This window comes from Patiria miniata, unplaced genomic scaffold (genome assembly GCF_015706575.1).
Source record: "Patiria miniata isolate m_02_andy unplaced genomic scaffold, ASM1570657v1 HiC_scaffold_20, whole genome shotgun sequence".
Lineage (NCBI taxonomy): Eukaryota > Metazoa > Echinodermata > Asteroidea > Valvatida > Asterinidae > Patiria > Patiria miniata.
The window spans coordinates 16,924,191-16,949,171 of record NW_024037059.1 but is presented as its reverse complement, the minus strand read 5'-3'; the positions used below and the strand labels follow the sequence as shown (position 1 = coordinate 16,949,171).

General features: G+C 38.6%; 1 protein-coding gene across 3 annotated transcripts; it reads left to right on the top strand.

Moving 5' to 3' along the window:
* Positions 1 to 65: 65 nt before the first annotated feature.
* LOC119727627 (protein cramped-like) lies at positions 66 to 13,320 on the top strand. Of its 3 annotated transcripts, none has more exons than XM_038199590.1 (19): positions 66 to 325; positions 2,340 to 2,611; positions 3,044 to 3,141; positions 3,598 to 3,690; positions 4,332 to 4,392; positions 4,586 to 4,712; positions 4,846 to 4,922; positions 5,121 to 5,238; positions 5,920 to 6,001; positions 6,151 to 6,849; positions 7,116 to 7,268; positions 7,716 to 8,048; positions 8,435 to 8,491; positions 8,749 to 8,941; positions 9,488 to 9,675; positions 10,523 to 10,907; positions 11,329 to 11,501; positions 12,222 to 12,362; positions 12,780 to 13,320. In XM_038199590.1, the coding sequence occupies exons 1-19, from the start codon at positions 300 to 302 to the stop codon at positions 12,903 to 12,905; spliced, it is 3,402 nt and encodes a 1,133-aa protein (XP_038055518.1). In that variant the 5' UTR covers positions 66 to 299; the 3' UTR covers positions 12,906 to 13,320. The 3 variants fall into 3 exon arrangements, with proteins under 3 accessions (XP_038055518.1, XP_038055517.1, XP_038055519.1); XM_038199589.1 differs by lacking the exon at positions 66 to 325 and adding an exon at positions 1,673 to 1,929; XM_038199591.1 differs by lacking the exon at positions 66 to 325 and adding an exon at positions 1,969 to 2,150.
* Positions 13,321 to 24,981: the final 11,661 nt, after the last annotated feature.

Below are 24,981 nucleotides of genomic sequence, written 5' to 3'. Positions count from 1 at the left end.
TGGGATTTCCCAATTAATGAATCGTCATTTGGCGCCAGTCACAGTGTTTACATCGGGAACGTACATGTACATAGGCCCAGCTCCATGTTCACGTACTGTACGGTACGGTACAAGTCAGTGCTACAACTCCAGAAAGCGCGTAGTACACACGTACAACCTGAGTGACACACACCTAGTTCACTAGCACTAGCTAAAATTTAAGATGGATATTATAAGCTTTTCTGGATTCTATCAAGTTTTGAGTATTGTTGACCCCATGATTTGCCACATTATTTGTCTGGTTTAGGACCAAAAGTACGATGAATGAAACTGATGTTACAAAAAGGTGAGACCCCGCAGAGTTTTACTGCAACTTTTGCAAGTGTAACCGAAGTTCTTCAAGTTTCGTCGGTAAACATGGGATGCAGTCATGGCAGTGTAGTAGGCTTACTAAACAAGCAGTACTTTTTAGATTTTAATTAATCTGATTGCAAGATTTGTGTGAAATTGTTGTATTGTCACCAATCCTCCATGAAGTTGATAAGTTTTGCAAAATGTGATTAAGAAGTCTTTTTTTGTTGTTTCCATCTCACAATTATTACAACCCGACTGCCCCAAAAAGCCTTCTGCATCTGCATCAATACTGCTCAACACTCCTTGTTGCATTGTCAATTAGATATAGATGATGCGATAATTTATTACTGTCGAGTGGCGATTTTTTACGTAACTGATGACAAAAATCTTGTTCTCAAAATTTCACAATGAATTGAGGAATTTGAGGACTCCATTAATTTTTATTTTGTATCATTATATGCAAAAACGAAAATGCATGATGACAGAGAACTGGAAGATGCCCAATTTTATGAGAATATATACGGGACTCAATTGCTGTATTGCATTGCACCAAACATGGTTAAAATGAAATAATTAATTGAAATATCTCATGTTTAAATACCTGTTTTGAAATAGTTTAGCTTGCTGTAATTGTTAAGATTTTCAAATCCTCTGAGAGGGCATTATTTATATATCACAGGCACTTTGCCAATAAATCTTTGGATGTTGAAGTTCCGCACAGCGCCGCTAAAAAAAACACCAAGTGGTTTTTGTTTTTAATTGATCGAGTTTTTCTTGGACTTTTTGCTTAGATCATTGCATAAATATCAACATGTATGAAATGTGTGATTAGTGATTTTGTTTTATATCCAATTGGATTAAATGACACCGACTTGAAATGACTTAATGAATTTGAACATCCAAAATGAACCTGCTCTTCGGCAGGGATGCTTGAAGTTGTAGATCATCTTTGACATGTGCGCCTAGCGAAGTAGGGTTGGTCAAGTATTTTTTTGTTTCAACTTTTTTTAATAGATATTTCAAATTGGATCTAGTTAATTCTAATGTGATAAAGTACGGATAATATAGGCCCACTATTTTAAAAAGTGGACAAAATGAAACTTTCTAAGCGAAGTTCCATTTTCACATCTCGATGCATGCATGATGGAGATGAAGACCCAGAAATTACTGCGCGCTGTCTATGGAATGTCATTTTATATTTTCCCAAATCTTTAACTCTCGGGAAAAAAAAGAACCTGGAATGGTACTCTATGTGGTAAAGAGCTTGATTTAATTTTATAAATTCGTCTAATAAGCTGTTAAGAAGGAAAACCATCGCAAATTAAAAACATATGAACTAAATTGTAGTGAGCTGGGGAGAGCGTGGCATCACGTTCGCGCTGATCGGCGCAATGCGACAATAAGGCAGCTTCATGTAATGAACATTTTGGATTCTGTTCAGTTTGAGAGAGTGCCAGTGTAAAAAGACTCGAATTTCTATCGAAAAATGACCGCCGATTTTCATCCAGACTAAGTGTAATCATCTTTAGTGTCGATGGTGAAACGTAGGAAGGAACCTAGGGGAGATGAGGCACCGGCCAGCGCCGCCAAAAAGGGGTAAAATTGTTCGCATATTTTTCATCAAAAATGTTTTGCACGGATAAGATTTGGATTGTCGATTGGATGTGTGACGTGCGCTCTATCTCTGCTGTTCGAATTGTTTACGAATGTGTTGTCTGCTCCAAAATCCTGCTTTGTCTTGCAATTATGTCCATATTAAGTTAACAGTGAGTGCATTTGGACATTATTCTTTCGTGAAAGTAATTTTTGGTGAACATGTGAGTCTTGGAACGCGTTTTATAATCGTTTGATTTTTACTTTGTGCAAAGGAAGTGTTGTTCGAAAGCAGACTGGATTGCAGTCGCCATCTTGAATTTTCACCCACTCGTAGTTTTACAGTGACAAGAATGTCCGATTAATTTCGTGGATGAACGTCTCATGTTTGCTCGATTTTTCACAAATTCTAGGGTGCAAGTGCAGTCTAGCACCAGTGAGGAGGTAAATTCGGGGGAAAAATCTCCCGATCTGGAAGAACCAGCCGAAATGAAGGGGTCCCATATCGAGGGCGTTAGTGCACCCGAGAACGGACCAGCCCAACAGCCAGACATGTCAGCAGACGAGATTAAACAAGAACAGCCAGCTCCTGCTGCCAAGCCACCTCTAAATCATCCGTTCCTCAGATCGAGTGTCAAAAGAAAGAAAAAGGAGCCAACACCCCCACCATCACCTCCAAAACCTGGTGAATTATCTTTTTTTTCGCTTTTTTGTTACTAACTTAAAATTTACTGTAATTGTGTGCATGTGAACAAAGGCAATTTGGGCACCACAAGAAACTACCATGACAACAGATCATTACAGTCTGTTTTGATTTGCGGTAACTTTGCGAGTTTTTTAATTTCTTGAGATAGGCCCTACCTTGATTTTATTAATTGTTTAAAGAACAGCAGAGGTTTCTACATGTGAATTTATAGTCTGGAGCAAAATAATAATTACAAAATACAGATAATTGTTCTGACGGAAGAATTTTTTTGTCTTTTGGCACAAATTGATGCGTTTCCTGCAAGCAGAGCAACGCATTACAATGTTTGTATTTACATCATTTTTTCATTATGTAAATAACCAAGAAGCTGCTTAATGTATCAAATATTTGGTAATATTTCCTTTTTCAAAGATGAGACAGAGAAGGCTGAAGCCAAGCCAGACAGGAAGCGATGCTGGGAGGCATGGAGCGATGGAGAAACAACGCTGTTCTTTGAAGCTGTCAACGAGGTAGTGTTTTGAAATTGCATACATGATGTTTCATGCATACACAATTCATCACTGTTTTCACAAAGGAACAGGCATGTCAAATGATATGACAATCTCGTCATGAAAAATGGCAATGAATAGTGTTAGACATACCAGCACCTACACTTTGTATGATGTGTTGGCAACAATTTTGCACATTCTTCTGAATATTGGTTGATGTTGCGTGGCTTTGATGTGTGTACCCGTTCCCATTGACTGTCAGTGTTGTGCAGACTCGGATAAAAGTCGGTCGTGCGTACTTGATGCTACATGCATGCGTGTCAATGCGTAAACTCCCTGAGAAGTGCCACCTACATGTACATGTACTGTTCCTTCTCAGAATCCAACTTGTCTTCAGTATATATCCACATCGCACATCTTTGACTTTGTTAGTGCAAAAAAATCTCTAGAATGTCAATCTTTTGTTCACTTTTACAGTACGGGAAAGACTTTGATGCCATTCAGAAGTACATTGAACAGCGACACAAGAAGCTCGGCTTGGCAGCTCATCAAATCAAGAACAAAAACCAGGTAATTTATTCATGATAAACTGTTCTTGTACAATTTAAGAAAGGTTAAAGGTAGAGTCCATCATTTGTAATTTGTGCATTTTGTTCGTTTGAAGCAACAAAAGAGTTCAAAATCTAATGAAGGATACTGAGCAACTAACCTGATGAAGTTTCAACTAAGCTTCAGCTGTACATTCCGAGAAAAACAGCATTCTAAGATCTCAATTTCAAATCAAAAGTTGCTGAATCATGTTTTGAATTGTTTTGAATTGCAACTATACGCGACGTCGCGCACTGATCCGACGAATTATAACAACCGCGCGCGCGTGTGCGTCGTTCGAATACTTGTGCGCGCTGCGCTGAATAACAAAACGAACTACTAATTTAAATTTTCCTACGGTGCTTCTTAAGAATCACCGTTGGAAATGCCTTCTTTCGTTGATTACTTCAAAATGACAGCTTCCCAGAAAGAATAATTTCACAGGACGTTTAGTCTCCTTACTATCTTTCAACCAAGTTAGTTTTTCAACAATAATTACGCCAGTTACTTTTCGGATGGCTGCAAATGATGGACTCTACCTTTAAGTAGAGTTATTGTAACTGCTTAATTGCGCCTAAAAACTTGGAAGTAGGTTGATTAAGATTTGGATGTTGTGTTTGCAGGTGAGGCATCTGTACTACAGAACGTGTCATAAACTGTTCAGCTTTGTCGATCCTAAGCCAGGTGAGTCCAGTTTTACTATCCCAAAGTTGTAAAATAGCTGATTAAGAAAACCCATATATTTAGTCCTTTCTTTCAAGAGCTTAGAAAACAGCTGATTTGGCTTACTTAAGTAGTTGATTCTGAATAAAGACTTTCATTCCAAACAAGTTTTCATGACGGTAAATTAGATTATATTATCAATTGCTCTCTCCAGATCAAGGGAAGACCTTCAGTGAACTGTTAGCCTTGGTAAACTTTGGCGAGTTGAGGAAGAAACTGAGTTTGAAAGGGGGCATCACCCGGAAAATAGGACAGAAACTCAATCTACTCGTCACTAATGGGTGAGTTACAAAATTCTCTGATTGGTAATTTGGATCTTAGGGTAGGGTTTCTTTCTGTTTCACATTTTGGGGGAATGTGGATAAACTAGCGGAAGTTCAAAGTTTCGTCTTTGTTACTGTTTGAATATTGTAGGCAAACATTGATCCGTGTCAAAGGCCAGAACCGACGAGTCAAGACACCTCTTTGCAAGGCACTCAGAAAACTCAAAGGTGAGAAATGGTTCTGGAAAAAGTGTTAATAATTTGTAAAAATTTGGTTTTAATTTTCTGCTAAATTGATCATTGTCATGCTCTTTTTACTACTTCACTTTCCACCTCACAATATGTAATGGCACTAAGATTTTTGCAAAGGACCCTTGAGATTGTGGAAAGAAATTGATGGTGTTTGTATTCTTTGTCAATTACAAGGTGACGAGAACAAGTCGGAGCCCTACAAGTTACCAGCTCATGTCTTGATGGAGTTACAGCCGAAGAACAACAAGGCATGGGCCTCAGTCCAAGGCACGGCACACAACCCAAGAGTCAGGTAAGTAGAAGCTAAGCATTTCATTTTGCCAGGATTGGATGACATGAAGGCAGCAGTAGTCTATGAGTATTAACTATCGTAGTGTTGTGTAATACTGAGCGAGGTCACTGGATTTATCCTAGTGATGGATCATGCCACACATTTTGCAACTGTTCCAGCCATTGGTACTGCACAAGTGTTCGAAGCAAAGTAAAATCGTTTGGAAAATTGGTCAATAAATTCTACCTCACGCTGGTCAGCTGTTTCGCTGCGGACTGTAATCGTACAAATAAAAGTCACACCTGTAGATTTTTGTCCAGTTTCCTAACAAAACAACACAAAAACGCTCAGGAAATACATGAATCCATAGTGAGTAGTGGCAATGTTTGAATCGGCGTGATCCTGTTGCTGTGCCAACTACCAGTTTTGGCAGATCTCACGCAATCACTTCGATAGTGAATTGTTTTGTGAAACCTCTCTCATCTTGGAAAAAGCATACACGGTCCATTGGCAACTATGTCGGGTCTCTTTAAGTCTTGCCCGTACAATAACCAAATCTGCCGAGTTGGCTCTCTGTGGATTGTTGAAGAGACGCAATTGCAGCGAGAGTCGTGCACAAGGACAGTATGTCGCTTAAGTTGTAACTGATTCTTGCTTTGGACAGTTCATTCATTAACATGCCTTTGTGCTTTCTTTTTGCAGGTTGGTGATTTCTCTCAAGAAAAACCTGAGTAGCATCATCAGCTATCTCAACGACAAGTGGACACCGTATAACTCAAAGCTTGTATCCTTGTAACCTCAAATTCTGTCCAAATTTCATTACAGTAACAACTATGTCACCATTTGCACTATTTGCATGAATTAATGTAAATATTGTAGTAATTTCATTTCTGTGAACACTTATTTCACCTTAACTTGTCAACCTTGTGTTAGTTGAACACACTGAAGCCCACAGATGACGTCAAAAACTCTCTGCGACTTAGACTATTGCTTTCGGAAGGAGTCGAGGTGACACCACACAACCAAGTGACTGGACGCTACATGCACAGCGACAGCAGGGCCGTCTTCTCATTGGACACTGAGGCTCGGGTCACAAAGGCTGTGGCTGCTTCAAAGGCTGCGAAGATCCAACGTGCGGCTGCTGCGCCGTCGACACGTACTCCTTCTGGATGTAGCCTTGATTGTACCAAAGATGTTCCCGGTTTGGACAAGACAGCGGATAAGGGCAACTGCGACAGCAACACCTTGGCAGGCAAACCAAGAAAGTATAAGCCTCGTAAGAAGGCCAAGCTTGCCAAAATTGACGAGTGTAGCAATGAGGCGGGGGACCAGGAAGTACAACCAGTGCCCATCATCACTTCAAACCACCGCAGAAAATCAGAGGACTCGGAGCCCATGGAAGTCACCAAGAGTGATTCGTCAAAGAGTCCTATAAAGGAGGAAGCAAATGAAACAGAGAAAATGGAAACTGAAGAGCTGCCAGAGGTAAAATCAGAAATGGAGACGATTCCTCTGGAGGAGATGCAATGGACAGTGGCTCCAGAGAAGGAAATTACCAAAGACGAACAGTTGATGGGAGAGCTTTCAGCAGAGAACTCCAAGAATCTGACCATGACGGATATTTATTTAATGGTAAGGAGGCAAGCATAGGCAGTTCCTTATTGGATCTGTGCATGAATTTGAGAAGGATGCTTTGGCCTACTCACCCTTGAGAAATTCCAGCTGAGCTATCTTTCTCATGAGAAAAACTCCAGTAGCCTGGCTTTGAATATTTCAGTACTTGAATTTTCATGTGAGGAACTTGGTAAAATAGATAGAAATAATAAATTGTGCTAAAATTGATCTGAGGAATTCTCCAGAAGTTAGTTTCTCATGTGCATTTGTCTTTCCATCTGCAGTTAAATATGCCTACCCGTTTGAAGTTTGAGTATGAGTTTGTGAAGGAAGAAAGCGGCTCAACTGATGATAAGCCTCGGAATGAGTCCAAGCTTCTGCACAAGCTGCTTGCACTCGCCAGCACAGAGTTCACTGACATCAGGAAACCTAGAAGGGTAGGTTGCTTCTCTTTGGTAAAGTATCCTGTGTTGGTTATCTTGATCTAAACTCCCAAGGCATTCTGGAAGCTCTCCTGAATCCTCTGAAATCTGTTATTGTGCAAAAATCAATGGCTCATTCTCTGTACCAATGGACATCAAACACTGTCAGATAGTAGTGACTGGGCAGAACTCCCCTTGATCCTCCAAAATCCTACCAAAGATGTTGTTGGATTTTAAAGGAATTGGGAATTACCGAGAAAAAAAATCAGGCCAAGTAGACATGATCGCCAGTCCAATCCTCAAGTCCGGGGATAGATTGACTATAAGCTAAGTAAGCTTTTCAAAGTTAAAGTATTTTTAAAATTGCTATCTATAAAACAACGTCTACAAAAACGACATCCCTTGTATAAATATTATGAAACACCAACCAATCTCAATATTTTGTGATAACATTTCTTGCAGAGTATCTCAGTTGGCACAGTAACGTCCCCACCACGCTTCAACATGATGCCAGGCAACAACACAACACCGCCCTCTAAGGCCTCCTTCATCTCGCAACTCTCCAAGAGCCCAGGTACCCCACGAGGTGGAAGGAACGCAACCAGCAACGGTTTGATGCGAGTCAACTCGCGACCTGTCGGCAAGCCTACCGGCACAGGGAATGCCAAGGATAAAGACAATGGGGTTTTCCTGAAGCCTGCCGTGCCGTCATCACAACAGCAGCACTCGGCTTCCATGGAGTCGTCAACGACTGCTGCGGAGAAGCTGTTCATGGCTCAGATTGAGTCACTACAGGTATGTTAACTATCAACTCATTGCTTGTTTGTTAGTTTTTTGCTTCAATAGTTAAATGAGACATTAAATGGACTGAATTGAAAGAACCACATTGGAACCTTTTTTTTTTTTTTTTTTTTTTAAACAAGGCATATCTGGGCCTTAACAGCTAGAAACATTATTAATTAATAGAGACTGCTGATGGCTTGTCGCCCAGATAGCGAGTCACCTTCCTCTTGAAGCTGGCCAGATTCCTGTTCGTGGGTATGATTCTCAATTAAATAGCTTTAAGTTTTCAGTGTACATATTTCATGCCCGCCATTTCCTGAACAGTTTGTAAGGTTTGTTTTAACATTGTGGTGGAATCAAGCCATTGTAGATAAATTGTTGTTTGATTTATTCTGCAGAAACAGCCGTTTCTCAAGCCTAACAATAGAAGAGGAAGAAAGCCGCTAGTTGTACAGGTAAATCCTTTTTTAATCTTCTGAATTTTTTAACATTGTTGAAATAATTTTAGTAATTTACAAATCAGCTGACACACTGAATTTGTATGTATAACATGCTCTTAAAAGTGATGATGCCATACTTTGGTCCCTAGAAATATTGACGTGTTTTGTGTAAAGCTTTCGTTAATTTCAAAAACATGGAAATATAATCGACATGATTATTAACCCAAGGTGTTCAACTTTTCACTTGATTTTCTTTTCTCAAATGTCCACAGAGAACATTACTTCCCAGACCCCTGTGTGAACACAAAGGTCCCACCAGACACATGATGTCCATGTCTAAGACCGGTCAGTTTACACCCGTCCAGCTGGGCATTCCGGACAGCGTCAGTCAGAAGACCATAGTACGTCCAGTCCCCATTGCCCCAGGCCCAGCTTCTCGTGGTCTGCCGTCGAGCAGCGCATCAAGTAAGTCAGAGCTAATAATACAATATACCCAAAAATGTGTTATTATTTAACTTTTCCCGAATCCTTTGATATATTTGACTTGAAATTGTTATCAATGCTTTCAGAATTAATGCGTGCATGTTTTTATAAGTCTTCCCTTGCTTAATCTTTCAAATGCGGAACGTGGAACAAATAATCTTGTAGAGTTTCGTTGAAAGAAACAGGTTTTCAATTTTTCTGCTGTTAGAGATTGCTGAGTTGGCTTGGCTGCTTTGAGAATGAAAGTGGGATAAAACCTGGCTTTGGGCCTGCCAATTTGTTGAAATTACCATTTTATTTTATCGGTAATGGGGTAAAGTCACGAATTAATTGAAGGTGTAAGCTTCTCCTGGTGTTGTATATGATGTGAAATTCCTTGTGTAACAGTGCATTATTTTACAGATCGACAATTGAGCCCATTCAATCATCGTGCTCTACTAGGGGACCCTAATAACCGATAATTGTCACGCTAAATATTATTGCCTTGTAATACAATGTACATTGTTCTTTTGATGATCTCACCATCAGGTAAGGCCTCTATGCCATCCAGCTCGGACCGTACCAATAGTCCCATCCTCGCCTATGCTGCATCCCCCATCGGCAGTCCAGGCCAGTCTATGGTTGCCTCGCCTCTCAATGCTTCCTCCCCTGTCTCATCGCTTGCCATGGCCACGCCTACATCGTTATTGCCTGGAGGCGTGGCACCCATGAATGAGGTAGGTGGATAGCTTAGTTATAATCTTGCTAAGCCAAAGAATATGTGATGCGATCAAGATAAATGAGTCGTTTGTCGACCCTGGTCAATTTTTTTTTTACAGTTTTCAAAAGAGCACAATCTCAGCATTACTGCTGGGAAAACTGCATGCTGATACCATCTTTAGTTCAAAAATTATGAAAGTTGGAACACCAAGAGATGTGATGAAGTGATGTGATGAAGTGGCCCTATTTTGGCCTGAATCTTCAAATGAAAGTTCCCGACAAACGACTCAATTAGCTTGATCGCATCACATATGGTTTGAATGATTTGATGGATGCAGCACTTTCGAGCCCAGCTAACATTTCTTGGCAAAGGCTTTATGCAGAGAATATGCCTTTCTTTCACTTCAGTGTTTGAGTGTTTCTGCAATTTGGAATACTTCTTATCAAACTACCCGGGTATAACTGTTGCTATTTTTGCTGTTCTAGGGTGGGTTATCTTATGTACTTCAGGAAATACAAAGTAGAATATCTGTGATCGTGGAATGTTCTAAGTGTTGTGAGATGGTGCCTTAGAAATAAAAGTCTGGTCAGATATTCTTATCAATGAAATCTCATCTAAGGTAGCAACTACCTGTTATTCAGACTTATCAATGGTAGGGACAACAACAAATCTCTTGGATTGAAAAAGGTAGAAATGATTATGGTTCATTTGGAAAATTAAAAAAAAATTAAAACAAATCCTTCCTAATTCGTGACGGTCTCTCATCAGTCCCACATATATTTATCTTAATAGAATTCAGACCAAGAATTGTTACAACTCTATAAATTTAAAGTCAAATCATTTCTCTCTCTTTTTTTAAACAGATTGAAGCAGCCAGTGCAGCAGCAGGCATAGATACCACCCTCCGCCCCAGCCCCCCAGAGCACACGCACCCACCCACCGCCTCGCCCCTACCCATGGACACGACGTCATGCATCGCCCATGCCGGCCCCGCCAAAACCCCCATGTTGAACCCCAGCCCACAGATCATAGACGATACCATGGAGATTGTATCCGTTACTCCCAGTACCAGCTTTGATACCTCTGAGACGGGCGGGGCTCTGGACACAGTGGGTACGGTGGGGCAGACTTTTAGTATCCCAGCTCCTAACTTGTCTTCGTTGTTGGACATTTCGTTACCGTCTTCAGCTGCTGCAGGAGCTGGCGATAGCCTGATGGACATACCCATAGGATCAGCATCATTCACAGGTAGGCTTCTTTTTTCTTCTTCTCTTTCATAGAAATTTAAGTGACAGACATTTACCGATCCCAGATCATAAGAGAGTAATGTCAGAAATGTCCAAAGTTTCTTGAAAATTATTTGCTAACGTTTTCCTGTCAGATATTTTAATGTAAATTTATAAAAAGTTTGCATCCAACTTCGTGCAAAACTGATTTTCTGAAATGCTAGTTTAACACATTTGTTTAATGTAGCACAGCATAGCTTTGACGTTTCTAGGCTAAGAATTAAACAAGAATTGTTTTCAGTTTCATTGGCATTTTTTTGTATTCTTGTTATAGAAAAAGTCTTTAGTGTTGCAAAGATACAATGTTTAGTGTTGTAAGAAACAGTGTTTAAAACTCCACAATACAATTGAATGAATGGAATCATTTTTGTTTCATTGCATAGGTTTCAACCAGCAGCTGTCACCAAACACCAGCAACCCCAGCGTTATGCTGCCCTCTATGTCCCCAGTGCGTGAGTCTGGTACCACAACTCCTCCACTGCACCTAACCAGTCCGTCTTCCTCGCCGTTCAAACTCAACTCTCTCAGTCTGGACAACCAGTGGCTCAATGGAGAGGTAGACTTTCATCTGCTCGATTGCTTACTAAATTAAACTGAGAAACTGTCATCACCAATGTGTATCGCGTGACTTTATTTGGTTTAAAAACAATACAATTCCTTTACAAAGTTTACTTATAATCACCACCCCAAAATCTGATACAATACAAAGCTGCTATAAGAAACACTGCTGTGGACTCTGTGCCCAAACAATAAACGGCGCTTTTCGACCACTTTTGCGAGCCTAGTGGACAGGACACATGCATATGGCGCAGAGTAGGCAGGGCTTATTTTATTCTGAATCTGCACAGAGCCATAGCGTCTTCGCGTGAGTACCGGGCGTCTTTGGCAATGCATTCGATTGTCCCTCCCAACTCTCCCTTGTAATTGTTGAGAGGTTACTTGAGCATGGAGCCCATACCGACCCTCTTGAACAGACATCTGCTTTGGTTCCAATATTTGTGTAAAATGCTGCCATTGTTTTGGAAAAGTTCAACTGTACGTGGTTTACTTAGGCCGTGTCCGAAACGGGCTTCCAGAGCTACGGCAACATCTATTGTCAGCCCGTCCCCGCGTATTTTCAATTGGCATGGACCTAGACCTAGCTCTAGACAATTGATTCGGATGCAGCCTTAGTTTTGATTGATTCGGGACTGTACAGCCCAGCCACCATAACTTACATGGGCTTGATGTTTTTCACCATTCTGCAAATTGATCATTTTCTGTGATTCCTCTTCAGAATGCGGATATATCATACAGCAGTATTCTTGCCACCCTGGAGTCTCCTGAGAAGAAGGACAGACATGGCTCTGGCTCACTAACCATCCCACAGCCTAGCCTCATCAGTGAGTCCTCCAGAGATTCTACAATCTCAAAAGATGTGAGTTTATCACGGGGCAGTTGCAGATATGAAACGAAGTCAAAAGCCCTTGTTTTGGCCCTCTCTAGTTGTGTACATTTATAACAAGGTTGATTGTTAACCAATAAGAGAATAATAATGAATAACAATTTCCCGCATTTCTTCACCACAAGCCTTACCCCATTCTAAATCTTAGAAGACAAAGATTTTGGCACGTAAGAGCAAAAGTCATCTGCATTTAAGACCCAAATCCTAAAGAAGGTGAAAATAATAATTATCGGTAACATCGGTACTTTTATTTCTTTTGAAAAACAGGAATTGGAAAATATTGGAATATTGTTTGTTTTCCCCTCAAATTTTTCCAAGCATTAGTTGCTGAAGTTGGTTTACCCATCAATGAAAGTTTGTAACATTCTTCACCATCTATCAACCATTCAGGTGGACGCTCATCTCCAGTTCATGATGAATGAGAACAGTGTGGACTATGTGGCTAAGTTTGCTGACCTAGCCGCTCACATAACAGCTCAGCAGGAGGCACAGAAGGAGACTACAGTTAGCCATTAGAGTTGAAGCTACCAAGAATGCGGCTACTTAGTAAGTTCCCATACTGCGTCGTAGCCATTCATGGCCAGCACATGCAAGTGTGGGTGGGGCTAAATGGATAGGTCTATAGAGTAAACTCTGCGCGGGAACCAGAATACGCAGGAAAACTGTGGTACTCTTTTGGGCACGGTGAATGAAACAATAGTGTCCAAGTTAACTTATTCAGTTAAAAACTGTTGAACATTTTCTTCAGTTTCTTCCCGCTAAAACATTTGATGCATGGATGTCCAGAGAATGCTATAAATGCTTTTGCTTTTTGCTTGCAATGGATGTATTATATTTATTGGAGAAATTCAGTGGATGTGGACAGATTGTTTGTTTTTTTAACTTAGAAATGGAAAAAAACATAAAGCCCGGTTCATACTCGGCGCAAAAGTGAAAGCGAACGCGAATTTGTGACATCATGGCAAGTATTCGCGCTGCGAATTCGAAAAGTTGAACATATTTCAACTCGGGCGAATTTCGCAGCGAAAGTTTCATGACGTCAAATTTGCTTCGCACTCGCATTCACATGAAGTATGAACCGGGCTGAACACCTATAAAGTTTGTGATATGAGAATATCTACAGCAATAGGGCTTCATAATGTAACACTTGGTACGTTGCTGGAAACCATATGTATTGTCTACATATAAATACCTTCCCAACAGTCTTTAAAAGTCTTGTATAACCTCCATAACTGTGCTGCAAATTTGAGCTGAAATTTATCTTATTTTGTTTTTCTTGTCAAGTTTTGCTTAATCGCACACATCCATTTGAGTGTAACTTGCAATATGTCTATGAAGTTGATTAAAAGTGAGCAAGTATGAGTTTTCAATTGAAAAAAAATTATACGTTTTCAAAAGAAATAAGAACGCGGCGCAAACTGAAATTTTGCATTTTCTCGAAATTGTCAGACAACTCATCAAAAATCTAGTCTTTATCTTTAACCCTAACTACACCCATCCCTTCAAAATCCAACTGCACTTTTGTTAGAATCTGTGGGAGTGAGTACTGCACTAGTTAACTGATTATGCTTTACATGGGGTCAGGCATACCGCCATAATCAGAGTCTAACAGTTTGGGTGTTGAGTTTACCATATGGTGTTGGATTTTGCAAGAGTGAGGAAATTTCCTAGTAAATCACTCAAGGGGGTTAGGGTTACAGAAGTAAACATCTGTTCTTTCAATGTTCAAATGCAGGGGATGAACCCTTGGTTGGAAAATGCAAAGAAATGGTTGATACGTTATCAAATACCTAACACTAAGTATGGCATGAATGCATACAGTTTTAGTAAACTTGCTTGAAGACATAAAGTGCTGAAATGATAACATCTGTAAAAAGAGTACCAAAAGAAACAGAAAAATAGGGACTGCACCGAGTTTTACATTTATTGCATATTGAAGATTTTTCTAATTATTTGACTTACATATCCACATTATTAGACTGTCAGAAGGTATTCATTTACAAAAAAAAATTATTTGAAATTCTATTGATTATATTTAATTTTTGCCTTGTTTTGCAAATTAGTCTTTGAATGCAACTTTGATGTTCTTTGTTTTGATATAGCGCTTTCAGTACATGTTTGTTTCTGTGCTGTGTCATCTTTAAACTTCCATCATTTTGTGTTATTTATGAGTGTTTACATTTACCCAACGTGCAATAAGTGTTATGTAAATACCAGCCTTTATATTAAACCTTCATATTAATCATTTGTTCCCTTTTTTGTAACGCCTCGATTTATAGCTATCAGTATTCAAGAAAAGTGAACAAAAATTGATCAAATTTTTCTTCTCTTTTGGTCGTTACTAGTGTATGCAGAATAGCAAGTACGTGTATGTGTCAGATATATGTTCCTTAAAATATCAAGATTTAAGTCAGTGATGAAACTGTTTTCTAAACAGAAGATGATTTCACTGTCAGATCAAAGGCTGTTGAATATAAAATTGTACATTAAAGGGAATGTACATCATTGGCTTTTGCTGTAATTTTCGGAAATGAGCTATTTGAGGGGTTAGTATAATAGATCAAATATTGTTACACTGACATGTTTGAAGTTTTGTGATCGAAAATGCTGGAAAAACCAAGAAAAACAAAAATGTTCAAGTAGTCTGGTTCCCTGACCGCACAAAAGATAAAATTTATCAATTTATAGATGCCAGAAAATTGTAAGGTAAGGGAACCAGTCTAGCTGGCCTGCACTCGTTCATGAACATGTAACCAATAGCAAACAAAATTTGGATTGAAAAAGTGGTGAATTTGGAGCAGCAGTTGAAAAATAGTTAGGTTTTTCCAACGGTGGTGGGCCGACCACCGTTGGAAATGTATACAAAAAATACAATTTTCTTGAAAATGACTTCACACCAGGTGCCATAATTTTACAGGATGCTTTAGACTGTTATTTACCAACATCCCAGTAAGGTATTTCATAAAAACTTGGTAGTTTTATTTTTTGATGTTTGCAATTGTTGTATATTCCCTTTAAGATGGCATTAGGTACAATTGTGCTTTGCTCTGAAATGCTGTAATAGTGGTTTTAATTTCAACGTTGCCAATGTACATTGAATTGCAGTCTTTGCCAAATCGTTTTTTTCTGGCCGGATATTTTTTTGTTTCAAATTTGAGTGTCAAAGCTTATATCACATGAAGTGTATGTACGTCTTGTAAATTAGATTGTTGAAGTCTTCCAGACAGTTGTGTATTTAACTGAGAAAAAAAGGTTTTATACCTGTATTTATTACTGAGAAAACATCTCAAAGGTAGAGAGTAGAAAATTAAACAAGAAATTTGTCAATGATGCTGCACGCTGCATACATTTTGTTTCATGCTGCATTAAAAAAGAGAGCAAGGTATTGACTCAGCATGAACAAAAGAGGGCGCTTTGTAACCTAGCAACACGGCAAGTGAAGGGCAGTAAAATTTCACTGGTTCGCTGTTTTTTGGTTTATTATTTACAAAGAAAATACATGCCTACCAGGAAAGGCAGGGTGTGCCTCACAATGCGAACAAAGTAGGCTGGTGCTTGGTCCATCGGGTCACCTGCTAGACCTTGAAAGGCAGGGTCTGGAACCAGTCAATAAACTTTGTCCTCACTGCACTGGTTTACTTGTGTTGAAATCACACTTTAGGAATCATTGCATTCTAGAAAGGTCTCCAACTTTGGAATAAGGCTAGTACTAACTGTTTGACACAGCTCCTGCGTCTGTGATTTAACACTGACCAAAGTCTTCAAAATTCCCCCTTTGTTTTTTTTTTGTGCAAGAAAAGGCGTGTGTGTTTCTAAACATAGACCTTTCTTAAAATTTACTTTTTCACATAAAAAGGACATATTTGAGATGCTTTTGGTCAGTTTTTGTTGACTTAAAAACCCTGTTATTTGGCATTGACATTGTGTCAGTTTCTCCTGTTTGAAAGACAGTGTTTAGAAAGTTGCAGGGTCTATGAAAGAAATTTTATGGAACAGGTCACACGAAGTGGTAAGATTTGAAAAGAAAAATATAACTTTTTGTATTTTTATACTTGTACCCAGTATGTTGGGTCATGTGGGGTTGATGTATAATGGCAACTTTAGACTTTTATTTTCATTCACAGTAAGAAAATGAAGTTGGACCGAGCATTTTTTTGTGCGTCACTTTTGTGTGTTTTTTCTTTCAACTCAAGAAGACCAAAGATTTAAAAAGTTAAGTTCAAATGAAAACTACCTGATCAGAACGGGGAAGGTTATGAGAAAGTTTTTTGAGAGACGGTGTTGAATTGGAGCGATTAGTGGTTTTTGTCATAATTATACAAAGACATTTTGTAGATAACCCTTTATGTACTCTATATATATCAAGTTCTTCAAAGTAAGTGTCAACTTAGATTAATGTTGATTATTCTCTGTTTACTAATGCAATGGGAAAATCCTGTGCAACAACTTGCCTTCCACAAAATAAAACGAAGTTGGCAACTAAAAGTGTGTTTTTTTGTTTTCTTCAAATGATTATTTTCTGCGTTGTCTCTGATAGTTTATTGTAGAATTGTTGGAAAAAACAAAGAATTTTAACTGCAATTACCATTTCTTCGAACCGAAATCAAAGATACAAGTGCAAACTGTGTAGGGCAGTCCAGACACGCCCCCCCCCCTCTTCGCAACTCCGCCCACGTGGCAGTCGAAAATGTGACATCTGATTTTTTCAATAGCGCCCCCATTGGTAAAAAAAACTTTTCTGTGCATTTGTCGTCTGCTTTACAAGATGGTTGGCTCTGCTGTAGTCTACGGACTAGGCCTTTTCGAACATCGAAAAAGTTATAATATATATTCTGAATTTACCCGTGCTTTGTCAATATCACTATTGGAACGTTTCAGCCGCTTCTCTGGAATAAAAAAAAGGTAAAACAGGTTAGCTTTTAGCTTGAATTGAACCAATGAATGTAAGGACCCATTCCAAGACCAACCCCAAGTCAACTTAAACTAAAAGTCTTTATACTTAGTCTTAGCACAAGTTGTGGGTGGTGTCTACTTCAGTACTTGGAACGTGTCACTGTCATCTAAGATACCTACTCAGAAGACAATCTTTGTACACGTACTTCTTTTTATTGTTAAAATAATAAAAGAGAAGGTACACAAAAGAATTCGTTAACTTGAATAGTTTTCAGTAGCAACTTTGGGCAAAATTGTACCCTTCTAAAATGAACATAGCTGCAGAGGAAATGAGGACAAATGAGAGAGTGTGGAGGTTTGTGATCACAGAAGTTGGACATTCAAGGACAAGTGTTGTCTAAAAAAAACCCCAGTTACTTAGCTAGCTGCATTTTGCTTCAATATCTTGACCTTATTTTATGAGCAAGGATTTTCTGCAGTTATTCTGAGTCTGACTTTTTGTTGCTGTGATGTATTGTTCCACAACATGAGGTTTATTGTTTTATTGTCATCTAAAGCTGATACTATGATAGGCCTATATTGCTTAATTTTTGTTGTCATTTTCTATTCACTATTATCTATAAATAATGACATCAGATTAGCAAATAAAAATATGGGGATGGCCATGGGAAGTTTTTGTTTCGCAAAGAAACCACCCACAAAAAAGTTTAACCTTAGCCCTACACACATCTGACATTTCACAGCATTGATGACAGTTTCTTCTAATTCTCCTTCCAAGTTATCCCCTAACTGTATTTATCCCTGTCTCCTCCCCTTTGTTGATCACCTGAAACGTTTTCTTCACCACCCTTTCAAACTCTTGGGAGACTTTACGCCACTCGGAACAATCTCTTTTCATCAGTGTTCTCCGTTGACTAAATACCGCAATGAGGGAGAAAAGATCTATTGATTGTTGCCACCCAGTAGTAAGCCATCCTCCCGTTGCATTCCCCACGAAAAAATGCTTCTTAATGGTCTCGCTAGTACCCCCCTCACCTATTCTGCCCTAGACCAGATCATTCAGCACTAAATGCCCCCTAATTCACCCCTTCACAAAACCCACCTTTTCAAAAGAAACCCCACTTAAGATCCACCCATGCCCTCCCTTTGGCCCTACAACCAGGCTTGGATCTTTAATTTGTCAGAATCAAGTAGGCTGAATTCCCATCTTGGTCGTGTCTATTCTTGGCAGTTTCTTTGTGGTATCTTGGTTAGGGTTGGATTAATAGATTTCAAGGGCCCTCGGTACGTTAATGGATTTTCCCTCCATTTTTGTTGCTCATGCTTGAATGACACTGAATGCTAACACCAGGTAACTACACTTTCACACAGGAGGTCTGCAACAGGTGTAGAGAAGTTGCTCTTTTTGGCTCAGTAAAGGAAAACAATCTTTTGTACTATAATAAAAGTAATTCTAAACAGGTTGCATAATTTACAAGACTAAAAAAAAAAATGTTTATAGAAAAGCTAAAGATTTTGTTAAAAGTTAGTAGTGTACAAGACAAGTAGTGTTCAAGATTGACTTGAAACATTGAGATTAAGAAAATTTCAGAAGGATTTTGTACATTTCAAAATGTAGGATACAAATTGTGGTTACTATACAATTGATTTTAAGTCAAAATTTTCTTTGCATTTCCAAAGGGATTCTGAGGTTCTCTTTTTCCATTCATAGTGTAACTTATGAATGGCGTTTTTCTTTCCCCAGTCATTTTAACCAAACTGTTTTGGACCTGCCACAATTGGGCTTATCCCTGCTGAGCTCCCCTGAAATCCTCAAACAAAGGCCACAACGGGAACATTTCCTTTGCCTTTAGGCTTACAGAAAAAGGAAACATTGTTGGGAATGCCCCTGAGCGGGGGTAGGCTAAGCGCATTTTGGCAGTGTACTCGGTGGTCTTTGTGATTGCATTTTCTATTCTTTCTGAACACCGTTATTTTCAGTAGGTGAATTCTGAAACACCAAGGTCCAAAAATGGAATCCATTTCTAAGTTCAAAATGTAAAGACACAAATAAAGGAAATCTTGATGACTTCATTTCAGGTTTTTTTTTTTTTTAAAGCTGAAGACACAAGATAAATCATGTTTGATTCCTTATTCCTTTGGAGCGTTATAATCAAAATTCACACAGAAGCAAATCATTTGTAAATTTCAAAAATTTCGTTCATCCCTTCAAGTTCGTTTTTTACCTATATATTGTCACTTTGTTGAAAGGGGTGATTTGTCACTCAGTAAATTAAGACCTTTCAAAACACTTCCTGCAGCAAAATTATTTCATCATTTCATTCACAATGGGCCTGTTCACAATACAATTAACACCACTTCCTGGCTAATTTTGCCCACAAATGCAATTAGAGATCAAGAAAATTACAATTAAGGGTCTGTACAGGCCTGCAACAGGCTCCTTAAGATACAGCGGTCAGTAACCTTTCAAGACTAAAAAAAAAATGAAATTTCCGGTCAGCAACCCATAACTTCACTCATCATTGTTGGAGCAAATATGCTTGATCTACCTCAAATACCGTTATCTGATTTCCATCAACACTTTTCATGAATTCTTTGATCAGTGAGGTGTCCCTGTCAATGCACTGAACTTAAATCCTTCTGAGCAAATTGGGCTGGTCAATACAAGGGGGTCAAGCTTTTAATTGACCACTCTGCCTTTTTTCCCAGCCCTTTTCAGTGTTTGTATGGCCCTGGTCTGAATAATGGACTTGCTGGTAGTTAGTATTTGCACTTAGGTTCAGTGGGCTGACGAGTTCAGGTGTGCAGGGTCAGTGCATAGATCTGCAATAATGATTCAACTCTTGAACTCTCTGAAGTTGTTGGTGTATGCTTTGATGGAATGGTTAGGGTTTTCCTTGTGACACCTTGTCTGAGGTGATGCATGCTGAGGGATATGGAAAGGGTATTCTCAGAGGACTTAGCCTCTAGTGTATTGGAGGTTTGAACTTCTGGGGAGGGAGTGATAGAATGGACTTTGGGGTGGGGTGAAAATGGAGGCAGGGCCAGCTACTTCCTTGTGGAGGGGATTGTATAGTATTTCTAGGTACTTCATTGGTTCAATACCAAACCTTTCCTTCAACCACATCACCAGCAATCTGCAAAGGGGGGGGGGGGGGGGGGGTGTTGAAAATCCCAGACCGTGAATGTACTTCTGGCAATATCGTTATCATGATTTATTCTGCAATATTGGTGAGAAGATTTATCCTGGTCAACTTGACATCATTTATCACAGTTCTCACACCTGTTGCACCCCTCCCTTGCTGCGCCCATGACCAATCAATTAGAACTCCTTTCCAAACAGGTGTTTTTTCCCTTAAACATGAATTCAAGATATTAGCCAGTCAAATGTCAGCACCCGATCCATAAGTTATGGTTATAATTCTTTATCTCTTCATAAAAGGGTTAGATTTCAAACAGTGGCCCTAAAGGTCTAATGCACATTGAATAATATATGAATGGGCTTGGAAAAGTAGGCCAAAGTTATTTTACAAAAAGGGTTGGAATAAAATCCCCCACCATTTTTAGCTTCAATTGCTTCCAAATGGTTACTCTTAACTTTGTGGCTTTGACTTCTCAATCTGTGCAGTCTGGTACCACTATCACTGGAATAAACATTTTTTGAGTCAAAATGGCTCAGTTTTATTAGCCAAAGTCACATCCTTATTACTCACTTTATCAATTAGTACTCAGAAGCTATGCAAACAAATTTTCATAGAAAGTTGTTCCTGCCAAAAGTTAAAATTGGAGACCAAAATTGAAATGACAGTTTTGTCACTTTAAAGTCAGTGCAATTTAGTTCAGAGAATAGTTAAAGGACTTCTTGAATTTCAATACTGGTTGACTAAATATTCCAGATTGTATTTCATAAGCCTTCTCTGGCCAAAACTTTCAATTGAATCATCAAGTTACAAATTTTGACTTGCAGATGTCTGGTTATGGATAGAGTGTCACCATTAATTAGGTTTACTGACCGCCCCTCAAATGGCCGGTTCATCCATTGGCATGCGGGTCAGGTGTCACAAATATTAATAGATCTGGTCACTCAGTATTGATATTCCATGAATTAAAGGATTGTCCGTGTGGATGTTGCTGGCATGTACATTGTGGTGACTGACCAGTGTTGACCATGACCAAGGTCTGAGCGTCTGACCCCTAGGGAAACCAGGTCACCCTCCATCTGTTCATGTCCATCTGGTCTTTGGTCAGTTATGGTTCAGTTGAGCCATTTCAAGGGTCATCAAATTATACAATATAGGGTTGAATAACAGGTCAGACAAGAACAAAAGGTTCAGAACTATAGTGTTGCTTGAATTGAAAATCAAGCATGCAAGACTACCGATAATAAATGGCATTGCAACTTCAATTTTATCTAATTTTGGAAAACCAAATGCAATAATTTAGTTTCATAAGTTCTGTCCCCAGCCGATGCACTGAACAATTACAGTGTTAAGTAGTTACTTGTAAATTTTGTTTGCATAATAAGCTATTCCAAACTTGATAATGAATTGAATAAACCCCCAATTATAAGATTTTCTTTAGTTTTTTATTTGCTACAGATTATTGTTAAAAATTTTGTCAGCTGTCTCAGAAGTGCAGTAACATTGCACTGTATTTCAGTTTTCCTAAAACCTTTTTCAGATTTTTGTTGCCCTGTTGTCTTTTCAATAACACTTTTTCCCAAGTTTTCAACAAGTCAGAAGGTTTGATTGTAATTCACTGTATTGTGAAATTACTACAAAAAATGACAAATTACATCGTCAGAGAATAGTTGTAGGACTTGTTAAACTTCCCACCCTTCCATCAGGGTTGCGATTCCTTCCCCTCCACCGCGTGCCTACACCTGGGCCAGGGAACACGCTCGCTCGGTGCCCTTTTATCTCACTCACAATGCAAAAACACACCATGTTTTTTGAGTAAACAACCATCCAGCTAGCAGCATTTTGACAGTTTCAGCCTTCTTGCTTTGCTGATTTTGTCACAATTCTTCAGCTGTTTTTTCCCCCGAGTTGCCCCCCCCCCTAAAAAAACCCTTTGGTGTATCAGCAAGACCGTTTTTTGGTTAGCTAGGTAAACAGAAACATTCCAAACATGTTGTGTGAGAATTTTGATTTGGGAAGTCCAAGCACCCGGTTCTTTCACTGGATTATTTGCTTGGATTCATGCACACAATGCATTGAATAGCCACCTGTAACGTGCACTTTTTTACCCATGTTTCCTTTTGGGCCAAAAAGACAAACATCCTTCCAAACTCTTTTTCACACAAGTACACAAATGCAGTGTTGCCGTTTCACTCACAAGTGAGTTCTTCAACTTATTTTATTTAACACATCACTTCCGCAACATAGTCTGAACTGTTTTTACTGGTTACATACAGTGTTAATCTTTCTTGTATTTTGAATGTCACCAACAAGCAAAATTCGAAAACTGCACATAATACAAATTGCATTTTAATGATTTTAGTTAAACTGAAATTCATTTAAGTATTTTTTTCAATCACTCAGACATTAAGTGGCGAGTGTGAAAACATTAATTTCTTTATCACACTCTGAATCACATATGAACTTAATTTTTCCATGTTACACTTGAGTGCCTTCAATAACATTTGGGCACTTTTAGTTTACCATGCATGCATACATGCCACCTTTATACAAATATCGTGCACTCAAAAAATCCTGTGGCCACTGTATTCCACTAACACACGAAAACCTAAGAAGTCATTATTTTCCCCCAAATAACGCAATAAATACCAACGATATTTATTTTATGGCAGTAAACCTTTCATATCTCGTAGACGACAGCGAAAATAATGACCCTTTGCTAATGTGTTTGAGCAAATAAAGCAGCATTTTTTTATGTCTGGCCAGGACAGATCCACAGACAAAAGTAAACAAAGTACATATTGTATGATAAAAGTCGTGTGAACTAATGCACCTATACAGTAGTTCTTGATAAAAGCTAAAAAAAAAAACCAGACCAGCAAAGAAAATTTGAATGGAAGAACAAAGTCGAGTGAAAACACACTTTCACAGAATACATGTATTCACAAATGTGGCACTTGGAACATCACAAGTATTATACAGAAAATATATCCCATAAAATGTTAGAACTGGACACCGGCGCCAATGAACATTAGATCTGTTTACCTAAGCAATTCGTTTATATATCCACAAGTCTTAAATGTTAGAAATTTCAGCAGAAATTCAGGTACTTTATGTAGCCAAGAAAATGTACCTTGATAATGATCCTGCTCTACTGAACTTTTCCACATTTCTAAAGCTAAAACACATACGGCGAAAGTCACCAGTCAAGATGAGTACTTTCAGAGAATTTTTTGACAAGATGATACATGTAATCAGAATGATTTCTGTGAATATTATCTTCAATATATATAAATATATTCTATTTAGAATATCATCCATTCTTGACTATGGTATAACTAATAAATAGTCTATACAATGTATAATACTCCGTTGCTGGCACCAAATAGCAGTTGGTATGGGGTGAGACAAGAGTCTATCCGCCCAAATAAGCACCAAGTTGTAAGGAAAGTTTCCTAAGAACTAAAATACAATTTGTGATAAAAACAGGTGAAAAAGATAGCAATTAGTTCATGAGGGGTCACTAGTAATTTGTCATGTTAAATCAACTGAATTTCGCGCAGCAAATGTGTAATCCTGTAAATGCGTATACATGTAATTATTTCAGCACAATATTACAGACCTGCAAAGCAAGTTGTTTAAAAGTGGGATTTCAATGTCATAATCGCGAAATACAAAGTTATCTTTACCTTGAAAAGCAATATCGATATGGTCATTTTCATCAATTTCAGAAAAAAATGTGTGATCAAGTTGACTTTCAGAACTGTATAGCAGCCAGATGTAGCTATTTCAGTCAAGGGCGCTTTCTATAAATGTCCGCTTTATTAACCATGTTTTTTAATACAAGAGATCAATGGACAACATTATAATAATCAAGGAAAAAGAACCCAGAATTAGTGTACGTAAATGTACTTATAATCCTTGTAGAATGTAAACTTCAAGTTTCAAAAGAATTTTGAGCCACTCACTGGGATTTTTTGGTTGCATAGTTACATAAAGTTTTTTAGGCTCCTGCATATCTTGCAAGGTTTCATTTTCGAGAGATCTCAATTCAAAAAAAGGGCAAAAAAACCCAACAAAATATCAAGTTGAATGACTCATTTGTAATTAATCTTACAAATTACCAAAATTGTGTTCTGAAGGGTTCTTAACAGGGATTAAAAGAAAGTTCAACCCTATTGTTTAATCATCAGCACCCTTTACTCAGAATTCCAAAGGTAAGCCGCTTTAATTCCCATACAAAACCATTAACCCCATTTGAGCTTATTATTGCCAGACTGAAATTGACCTTCATGGCAAACAATAGACCCACTTCCCACTTTGGAAGGCAGCCAAGTTCACTCCACATTGGTAACTGATTAACTGAACAAGGCCAGGGACATTTGCAAGTGCGCAGATTAGATCCAAGAATATGTTGACCCAGCTTAACACCTATAATTCCACTCCAGCCTGAAATGATCCCCAAATGGCACTCCTGTTGCTCATTTTATGTATTTTGACCTCTCATTATCTGAAAATATTAGGTAATAAAATCCTTTCAAGATATGCTGAATAAAGGC

Excerpts from the sequence above, each read along its gene's own strand:
- LOC119727627 (XM_038199589.1), top strand. The coding sequence starts at position 1,868 with ATGGTGAAACGTAGGAAGGAACCTAGGGGAGATGAGGCACCGGCCAGC. Across the intron at positions 4,393-4,585 it reads CTTTGTCGATCCTAAGCCAG|ATCAAGGGAAGACCTTCAGT; the intron begins GTGAGTCCAGTT and ends TGCTCTCTCCAG. Across the intron at positions 4,923-5,120 it reads GGCACTCAGAAAACTCAAAG|GTGACGAGAACAAGTCGGAG; the intron begins GTGAGAAATGGT and ends GTCAATTACAAG.